Raw genomic sequence first — 10513 nt, 5'->3', positions numbered from 1 at the left:
TTTTGAGGAGTGTTTAGGACTGCTCCACAAACTTTGCTCTACAAATTCCACTGTGGAGCAGCTCTAAAAATTTGAAGTTTGTGGAGCATCTCTTTAGATGCTCTCACAAATTTATCCTTTTTTCTCAAACAGAATGTGTGGAGTTAAAACTGTTTAACTCAAAAACATGAAACGGATCTTAAAAAAACATAGAGCGGAGCAGTCCTAAACACCCCTTAAACACGTGCTAGCAGGCACAACCCAACTGCAACTCCGTACCAAAATCAGTTTAAACGCTAGTAGTATATCTGCGGACTCGTCGTTTTACGCGTGCGAAATGTCCTTAGCACCGTCGTCGTGGCCCCCTTGTGTGTACTTGCAGCTAGGAAGACGTTCAAATCGGCGGCAGGATACGATTGCAGGAAGACACAGGAAACCGCCCATCATTGAGCGCGCTCGCGCCCTCTCTGGCTCTCTGCCCCCGCACGCTGGCCGCTGCCGTCCAGCGATCTGACGTGACGTGACGTGACGAGCATCCTATACCGCACCAGTAGTTGTACATCGGCGCGGTTTGACGGCACCGATCGCACCGCGGGCCGCACCTGCCGCCTCTGCCTGCCGCCTGCCGCCTGCCGCCTGCCGCCCTGCCTCAGCCCGGCGTCTGCACGGACGCTCTCCCTTAGCGGACGGCTGCGTGCGACCGTGCGGGCGCCGTGGTCCACCACCCACTCCCAGTACCGAGTCGTACACTGGTACCAGACGTCAGACGTTTCCCGCCCGGCCGGGCTCCCGCTCGCTCGATCACGTAGTCGCCTGCCTGCATTTCCGTTCCACTAACGCGACAAAGTAGTCCACGGCGTGTTGCTTTGCGCGCGGGCCTGGGCGTAAAAATTTGAGATACCGCTCCTAGACCGACGGTTGCGCGCTGTGGGTTTTCCTCGCTCGTGGCCCGCCACCGCCTGGCCCCCGGCCTTCCCTTGGCTTGGCCCCCCGCCCGCCGAGTAAAAACGGGGGAGTTGGTGGGTGGGAAGGGATTAGATCATTGGACCCGGCCGGACCGGAGGCGGTACTAGTACAAGATACAGAGAGGGGCAGAGAGGGAAAGGCCGGACAGGGACCTTATCAGCAGCGCCACCCCCATCCCTCGCCGTCCCCCTCCACCCTCTCGCCCTCGCCCTGCCTTTAATTCGGGGCCGCCGCGCACGCCGCACGCTCTCCCGTCTCGCTCCTGTCTCCCACCACGCGCGTCTAGACCCTTCTTCTTCTCGATCCCTCCTACATACTAGCTCGTCCTGCGCCTATAAATGCACAGCCTCTCCTTGCCTGCCCCCTCTCGCTTGCAGCCTGCTTGTGCCTTTCACGGGGAGGGTTCTTCGGTGCTTCTCGTCTTAGGAGCGAGGCGGCCGACAGAGTTGCTCAAGGTAGAACGAAGCTTGTGCAGCACAGCGTCGTCGAGGAGAAGATAGCTCGCTTCTGCCGGAGGTAAAGAACAAGCTAGCTAGATTAGTCTTTCCCTGTTGGTGCATCTGCAATTCCGTCATCACTAGAGTCCTGTCAAGACTCAAGACAAGTCAAAAGGTTCAGAATAGCGGAAAGGAAAAGATCTCTCATTTCGTGCTAAGCTGCTGCTCTTCTCGGTTTCGCGCTTTCTGATGCACTGTGGCATGCAAATTAAGCTGCTTTATAAGTAAGAGGCGAATGCTTGCCGCCGTGTCCAGGTCCAGGCAGGTCTAGCCGTGGTGCAGCGGTGCTGGTGGCGGCGACTGGAGCTGGCGAGGTAAGGGAACGAAGCTGCTGCACAGGACGCGAGGAGCGCGCCCGATCCACCAGACCGTGAAGCTGGCGGCCGGCAAGTGGTGGGAGCGGCCAGATGACACGGCCATGCCCGGCATGGACCCGGGCGGGGGCGGCAGCTCGCGCTACTTCCACCAGCTGCTCCGGCCGCAGCAGCAGCAGCAGCCCTCGCCGCTGTCGCCCAATTCTCACGTCAAGATGGAGCACCACAAGATGTCTCCGGACAAGAGCCCCGTCGGCGGCGAGGCCGAGGCGGACGGGAGCGGGAGCGGCGGCGGCGGTGACCAGCCGTCCTCGTCGGCCATGGTCCTAGTCGAGGGTGGCAGCGGCGGGGGAGGCAGCGGGATGGGCACGCCCACGCGGCGGCCGCGGGGCCGCCCGCCGGGCTCTAAGAACAAGCCCAAGCCGCCCATCATCGTGACGCGCGACAGCCCCAACGCGCTGCACTCGCACGTCCTCGAGGTCGCGGCGGGCGCCGACGTCGTCGACTGCGTCGCGGAGTACGCGCGCCGCCGGGGCCGCGGCGTGTGCGTGCTCAGCGGCGGGGGCGCCGTCGTCAACGTGGCGCTCAGGCAGCCCGGCGCGTCGCCGCCCGGGAGCATGGTGGCCACGCTGAGGGGCCGCTTCGAGATCCTCTCCCTCACCGGCACGGTGCTGCCGCCGCCCGCTCCCCCCGGCGTCAGCGGCCTCACGGTGTTCCTCTCCGGCGGCCAGGGCCAGGTCATCGGCGGGAGCGTGGTGGGCCCGCTGGTCGCCGCGGGGCCCGTCGTCCTGATGGCCGCGTCGTTCGCGAACGCCGTGTACGAGCGGCTCCCGCTGGAGGGGGAGGAAGAGGAGACAGCGGCGGCTGCCGCCGGGGCCGAACCACAAGATCAAGTCGCGCAGTCGGCTGGACCCCCAGGTCAGCAGCCGACGGCGTCTCAGTCCTCTGGTGTGACCGGAGGAGGCGACGCCGGCTGTGGCGGCATGTCGCTCTACAACCTCGCTGGGAATGTAGGGGCCTACCAGCTACCGGGAGACAACTTTGGAGGCTGGAGTGGAGGCGGTGGCGGCGGAGTCCGGCCACCATTTTGATCCATGCCTTGACACACCCGATTCGCATCCACATCATCACAAAGATTCAAATGGTGCCGGCAAGCTCTTGCCATCCTAGCTAAACCGGGAGCTGAAGCTAGGCTTAATGGAGCTGAGCCCGAGACATGTATATGCATGCTGCTGGATTATTGTTCATAGGAGAGACCTTTCATCTGGGCGCTATAGTATAATGCATGCGTTTACGCATGAAGATGCTGCATTGAAAATCATGAAGTGTTTTAAGATGGTAGTGATGATTAATCAAGGACAAGAGGAAGCTAGAGATTCGATGCACACAAGAGCTAGTTCAATAAACTAAAGGTCAGTGAGATCCGATGTTTTGTGTTTCCAGCTTTTCTTTTCTTTTCTTTACTTTTTTCATTTGTATTGTGTTATTATATTCTGATTGTATCTCTTGCTGTAGAATGATGTTTCTATTATAAACCATTTGCTTATCTTCCCCTACAATCGCTGTACCCATGCATTACAACAACTCTTTCATGGTCGCTTTCACATATATGTTTTCATTTTTCTCACACAATAATTTTTAGTCAAATATTGAAAGGTTCAACCTAGTCAATGTTTCATGTTTCAAGCTAGCGTTACTTGGGTCAAATATGTTAGCTTATTGCAATATCTGAAACGTCGGCAAGTAGGTTAGACTACAGATATCTTGTGCATGTGTTTGGACTTTGGACATTATTGTGTTTTCCTCAAGATTCAAGAATGAGGCCTGCCTCAGTCCATGTAGGCCCCGTTCGCTCGGAGAAAATCCAGAGGAATCTAGATAAATCTGCAGGAATTTGTGAGAGAAAAACACTATTTCAGATGAAAAAAGAAGCGAATCAAACTGAATTTAAAGACACGCGAACAGGCCTGCAGTTCTTCCTCCTTTCCTTCCTTCCTTTCTCCTATGAGTTACTGTATGACGAAGAGCACAGGGTAGTATGAGTACTGGTTTTTGTGTACTGGCAGGACCGCAGGATGCGAGGTAGAGGGACCAAAAGCCTTGTCAGTCCCTCTCTTTCTATTTGCTTCACCTGCTGCATTTTTTAATGGCCTCTGGAGTCATGTGTCTGAGATACACGTAGGAGTATGTAGAGCCAGAAGACGATGGCTAGCTGTGGCCTGTGGCATGTGGGTAGAGGTGCAAAGAAGTGGCCCCGCATTGCCGCTGCAGCACTCCACTGTATCACAAACCTGCAATGGGGGACACTGACCATAAGACGCCAAGACCAAAGTTGACGCTGCAGGAAGCAGAACTAGCGAACAATATGCATGCGACGTAGGATCCTGCTGCATCTGCATCTTGCACCCTCCAAGTACAAATGGACAATTCTGGAAAGGGGGGTCCGTTCCCTGCAGCCCTGGCCCTTAAATGGAAAAGGGGAGGAAGGTTTCGCTTTTGCATAAGGGTGCGTTTAGATAAAAAAAAAAAAAAAATTGGATTTTGGCTCACTGTAGCATTTCGTTTGTATTTGGTAATTAGTGTCTAATTATGGACTAATTAGGTTCAAAAGTTTCGTCTCGCGATTTCTCAACCAACTGTGTAATTAGTTTTTTTTTCGTCTATATTTAGTACTCCATGCATGTGCCGCAAGATTCGATGTGATAGTTATTATGCAAAATTTTTTGGCAACTAAACTGGGCCTAATTTGTGGGCGCGATGAAAAGCCTCCAGCTTTGGAACTTGCTCATGGCTTTGAAAACTTTTGTCGTTGGAGAGATGCCAATGCGCCTGGCTAGACCTGGTCAAGGCTCTCTCTCTCTCTCTCTCTCTCTCTCTCTCTCTCTCTCTCCATGCATGTCCACTTCTCGACCCGCTGCAATTCAGATGAGGTGTTTTTTTCTTAGCAGATTCAGATGAGGTGTATTGCTCTTGCTCCAAGATGCACATTTTCTAGCTAGTTTCTCTATCATAAGTATTTGTCTTAATAAGATCTCCTAAACATATGACAAACTGTATTTTAATTGAATTGGTGTCTGTTGGTTAATTTTGAACTTAATTTGCCAATAATATTGTCCTTCATGAAGTCATGTTGCCCTTTCTTGTGATATTAGTATATCAGTTGAAATTTAACCCAATATAAAACTCATTGACTATAATGTATTTGCTGCAATTGTTTGCATGCAATATAATGATCAGTTTTTTCCAGTAGTATCCTTATTATATTATATGCTTCTCTGTCAAAATTGACATCAAATAGCATAAAGTGATAATATTTAAATTGAACTGAAGGTTTACATGCTGACTAGGAAAATACATGATAAAATGCTTGCACCGCATGAAAATATATATTAACCTGGCCTTGTGGTTGTTAGCTGCGGTCGTTATGCGAATCTGGTTTGACGCTATATATATACCTACAACAATTGATAAACTATATATTTTGCTCATCTCAATTTCTATAACAAGGGTATAATTTAGCATAAAATATAAAGTGAAACATTAGTATCTATAAGAAGTTGTTATGTACTAAATACAATATTAAAGGACTTTACTCCCATTACTCCACAGCTGTGTCAACTTGGTCTCTCCAACATTTTTTTGTCTCACATTATGCCTCAAGGTTCAACCGGTAAAGTACAACCCGTAGATAATCACTTTTTTTTTGCTTCTCCTTCTACAAGTTTACTTAATTTGAAACTACGTGCTGGATGGTATTGTGCTACAAAACAATAAGAATTTTCTCTGATCTATTTGCATAAGTTATGATATGTATATTTTAGCAAGGCCGCTGTTAAGCGGCCGGAGAGATGTTTTTTAACAAAAATAGATGCTTCTGCATTCATTTAATGTGTATACTAAACTTTATATATATATATATATATATATATATATATATATATATATATATATATATATATATATATATAGAACTACTATCCTGTAGCTGGCTACAGAATAACTTATTCTGTAGCCACTTTGAGTTACGATAATTACTATGTTATTTTACGAGATTATAGTAACTCCTTACTAAGTGGTTTAATATAACGTTATGGTAAATATCCCCATGTGTTATAGTAACCCAACTATCGTAAATATGTATTTATATTATGGTAAATTAGTATATAAAATTATAGTAAATGGAGGTGGCTACAGAATAACTTATTTTGTAGCCGGCTACTGAATAGCCTCTCCCTATATATATATATATATATATATATGCATGCTTTTAATTTTTATGCTAATATATCGTTGCTGCCCCAGTTGATATACATATTCCGGTCAAAGTTACTTGTCATATTTGGTAATATATGTGTAGGGTCTTCAATTCAATTCATATCTTTTACCACTAATTTTTATAGGATATATTCTTTAAATGCTTAAAGCTTATGAATGTTGCAAGTATTTTTTTTCAATCCAGTTTTACACATATAAGTTTCTAGACTAATTAAACAATCTAAAAGTATTGATGTTTGTAACTTATAAGGTTTGACTAAATCATGCTCTAAATGACACATTTTTATATATTGGGGTAGTATTTCTTTACCACATACTTAATGCTAGAGATAGCTGTGTATATACATGCCACTATACTCTGAATTTGCAGCATTGAACTCACACTGACATACTTGTGGATCTCTAGAAATTTGCTAAATATATCTAACTGTGATAGAGAGAACAAATAATATGTTTGAAATTAGGCCTTGTCAATGTTAGTTTTATAAGAGTTTCATTCTCATTAATTGAGATGGAATATTTGCTGAACTACTAACATAGCAAGAATATGTGGAGATAGGGAATGAGTTTCATGTAGATGAAACATGGTTTACAAATTTAGGGTCCATTTGGTATAGCTCCAGCTCCGGGATCCAGGTTGGATAGATTAAGTTAAAGTGGTTTAGAAATCTATATCTAGACTAAACTATAGACAAATTAAAATGAATCATCTGAAGGCTCTCAAATGTATCTATAGCTCTAGATATAGGATTTCCTGGAGCTATAGATACCTAGCTCCAAAACATCTATGGATTTCTAGGAGCTGGAACTCCATCAAATAGGGCCTTCACTACGCCTTAGAAATGAATAAAACCCTAATGTGACAAAATCATTTTGTGCTATGCTTTGGAAATGGAATGGGAACCTATTGTGACCAGGTTGTTTCATCCGATGCCTTGGAAACAAAAATGAAACCCAATTGTGAACAAATCAATGCACAACGTAGTGCAATAATTAAATTCTATGGCTACTATATGAAATCCCAAATGAAAGTGTGCTTTGGAAATACTGTTTCATTCATCTATTGTTGGTGTCTCTTATTTGGCAACAATGAATTTGGTGTATGTGACAAGAGAAACTACATGGCGGCACACGCGACACAAAGTTTTTATAGTTTCGAAGCCTTGTGAAGAGATAATACCCTATGTTCTGTGTTGGTGGATTGTATTGCTCCGCACCTCATATGTCGTGGTGTATGATGTTGCTTGAAATGGCTCTAGGATGAGGCACTGCTACAAAAACAATTTCATGATCGATACAACTCCTTTTATTTTCAAAGGCAGACAGAAAATGCACGAATCTCTTAAATTCACTCATGATTTTTAGAGGTTAGACTATTTGTGGAGACACTCCTGATTCCTAAAATCAATTAACAAAGGTGGGACTCTTATGAGGTCCGCCTCTAAAAATAGGGGGCATCTAGGCTCACTGCTAACTTAGAGTATATAAAACAATTGAGAAAACCCTAGCCCACTTGATGATGGCTAGATAAGATGAAGGTAGCAAGGAAATAGCTTCAAGGGACTAGGTGAAGGTGAAGGACAAGTAACGACTGTGATACCCTAGCTAAGGTGAAGAAGCAAGTACTTGTATTGATCCAAGGTACTAATCAAGCCATGAGGAGTCATACAATGTGAAGTATAAAGCACAACCACATACAAATTTTTTGCAATTGGCCAAAACAAGTTTTCGGAGGCGGGAAGGCAATCGCCTCTGAGTTCATGCTTGTGTAAATCGAGATTTCCAGATGTTGTTGAATGCCCGCCTCTAAAAATAGATTAAAAAACAAAAAATGCAAAAGGCCGCTGGCAGCTCTAAACCTCCTCTTCCATCTCCTTGCCTTCTCCTAACTTATCAGTATTACCTGATATTGTCTGTTGGTCCTTCTGCCAAGAGGGTGCATCACTGCCACCTGAACCTCCCGAGCTCCCTCCACCCCTCCATCTTAGGAAACTATCACGTTGTTCATGCGGCCTTGAGGGCACAAAATGCTGCCTCAACCCTCCTCTCATCCTGCTACCTCTATCATTGTCAAATCTCCTTTTACTGTGCACATATCGCAGCTTCTTATCATATTGCGGTTGGGTTCCTTTCTCTGACTTCTCTGTACATAGCTTCTCAGTATGACCAATGATTCCACATCCATAGCAAAAATCCCGCAGAAATTCGTACACCAGCGGTCACCATCTATCCTTCCCTCCATTCTCCCCACTGATAGTAACACCATGCATCAGTGGTTTACGAATGTTAATCTAGATTTTCACCGTAAAAACATCTAGCATTAGAAACAATATCATCCTCATCCACCTCTAGAACTTCCCCCACTTCTGCTCCTAGGAACTCCCCTCTTCCCTGCTTAGCATCCCCAAGGGGACCTTCAAGATCCGAATCTAGATCGGGATAGACGTGAAATTGATCTTGTGTAGGGTTTTGGATCCGTCGAATTCTGCCATCACTATTAGATCCTTCCCGATGACCTAGGGACGTCATCAATCACCTTCCTCTTCCTAGGCTCCTGCTTGAACGTGATTAGGAAATGATTTTCACCAAGATCCTTACATTCGATGCCCCGCAAAGGGCAGCAAACCCTCCCCATCGACTGCACCACCACCATTGGTGGTATGGGTTTCTCCAAGAGGATCTTCCCTACCACCTATGAATCTTGCGCATCACCTTGCTAGTGAAAGGTCCTAATATGACTAGAGGGGGGTGAATAGCCTATTTAAAAATCTACAAATCAACTAGAGCAATTTGATTAGTATAACAAATAGCGAAATGCAAACTTGCTCTAGCTCTACAAGGGTTGCAAGCCACCTATCCAACAATTCTAGTTGCTATGATCTCTAGACACATAATTTGCTATGTTACTACTCACAAAGAGCTCTCACACTTGCTACACTAAAGAGCTCCACTAGATGAACTTAAAACAACAAAGCAAGCTCTCAATTCTAATTACACTAAAGAGCTTGCTACAACTAGTTTGCAAGAATATAAGTGAGTAGGGTGATTATACCGCTGTATAGAGGAGTGAACCAATCACAAGATGAATACTAAATCAATCATCGGGAGAATACCAAAGGCCAAGAGAACCAATTTTCTCCTGAGGTTCACGTGCTTACCGGCACGCTAGTCCCCGTTGTGTGGACTAACACTTGGTGGTTCAGCGGCTAAGAGGTGTTGCACGAACCTCGTCCACACAATTGGACACCGCAAGAACATACCCACAAGTGAGGTAACTCAATGATACGGGCAATCCACTAGAGTTACCTTTCAGCGCTCCGTCAGGGAAGGCACAAAACCCCTCACAATCACCATGATCAGAGTCGGAGACAATCACAAACCTCCGCTCAACGATCCTCACTGCTCCAAGACGTCTAGGTGGCGACAACCACCAAGAGTAATAAGTGAATCCCGTAGCGAAACACGAATACCAAGTGCCTCTAGATGCAATCACTCAAGCAATGCACTTAAATTCTCTCTCAATCTCACAAAGATGATGAATCAATGATAGAGATGAGTGGGCTTTGGCTATGCTCATAAGGTTGCTATGTCAATGCAAATGGTCAAGAGAGTGAGCTTGAGCCGGCCATGGGGCTTAAATAGAAGCCCCCATAAAATAGAGCTGTTGGCTCCTCAGTCCACTAAAAAATGGGATGACCGGACGCGCAGGTCAGATCGACCGAACACTAGACCCTAGCGTCCGGTCGTGCGATGTGTGCCACATGTCCTCTACTTCAAACATTGATCGCCCGATCTCAACGGTCATCAGTACATATAAGTTGTGACTGGACGCGCTGCTTCGAAGTGACTAGACACAGGACCTTAGCATCCGATCATTTCTAGTAAGCTTCCATTCGCAAAAAATCCCCGATCGGACTCACCCAGCATCTGATAACTTGGCGTCTTCTCTGTGTGCTGCCACGTCAGTAGGACCGGATGCACCCCATCAGCGTCCGGTCATTAAGTGACCCAGCATCCGCTCAAAGACCGACGCCAGCGTCTTCACGCTTGCACTGACCGGATGCGCCGGTCCTACTGAGACCAGCGTCTGGTCACTTACAGTGATCTCCGTCTTTTCTATATAGAGCGCCGATGACATCGTCGAACTATCCGCACTCTACGGGCGGACACTCCATCGGTGAAGTTCCTAACCCTTGCTCAAATATGCCAACCACCAAGTGTATCACCTTGTGCACATGTGTGTTAGCATATTTTCACAAATATTTTCAAGGGTGTTAGCACTCCACTAGATCCTAAATGCATATGCAATGAGTTAGAGCATCTAGTGGCACTTTGATAACCGTATTTCGATACGAGTTTCACCCCTCTTAATAGTATGGCTATCGATCCTAAATGCGATCACACTCACTAAGTGTCTCGATCACTAAAACAAAATAGCTCCTATAATTTATACCTTTGCCTTGAGCCTTTTATTTTTCTCTT

General features: G+C 46.4%; 1 protein-coding gene across 1 annotated transcript; it reads left to right on the top strand.

Moving 5' to 3' along the window:
* Positions 1-1226: 1226 nt before the first annotated feature.
* On the top strand, positions 1227-3322 carry LOC136464322 (AT-hook motif nuclear-localized protein 25-like). The gene is made up of 2 exons (XM_066463282.1): positions 1227-1461; positions 1698-3322. The coding sequence occupies exon 2, from the start codon at positions 1861-1863 to the stop codon at positions 2845-2847; it is 987 nt and encodes a 328-aa protein (XP_066319379.1). The 5' UTR covers positions 1227-1461; positions 1698-1860; the 3' UTR covers positions 2848-3322.
* Positions 3323-10513: the final 7191 nt, after the last annotated feature.

The sequence above is a fragment of the Miscanthus floridulus genome, chromosome 7 (assembly GCF_019320115.1).
Source record: "Miscanthus floridulus cultivar M001 chromosome 7, ASM1932011v1, whole genome shotgun sequence".
Classification (NCBI taxonomy): domain Eukaryota; kingdom Viridiplantae; phylum Streptophyta; class Magnoliopsida; order Poales; family Poaceae; genus Miscanthus; species Miscanthus floridulus.
This window is presented reverse-complemented; position numbering and strand designations above follow the sequence as displayed.

Bases quoted from the DNA above. Each gene is read 5' to 3' on its own strand.
- LOC136464322 (XM_066463282.1), top strand. From the start codon at position 1,861: ATGCCCGGCATGGACCCGGGCGGGGGCGGCAGCTCGCGCTACTTCCAC.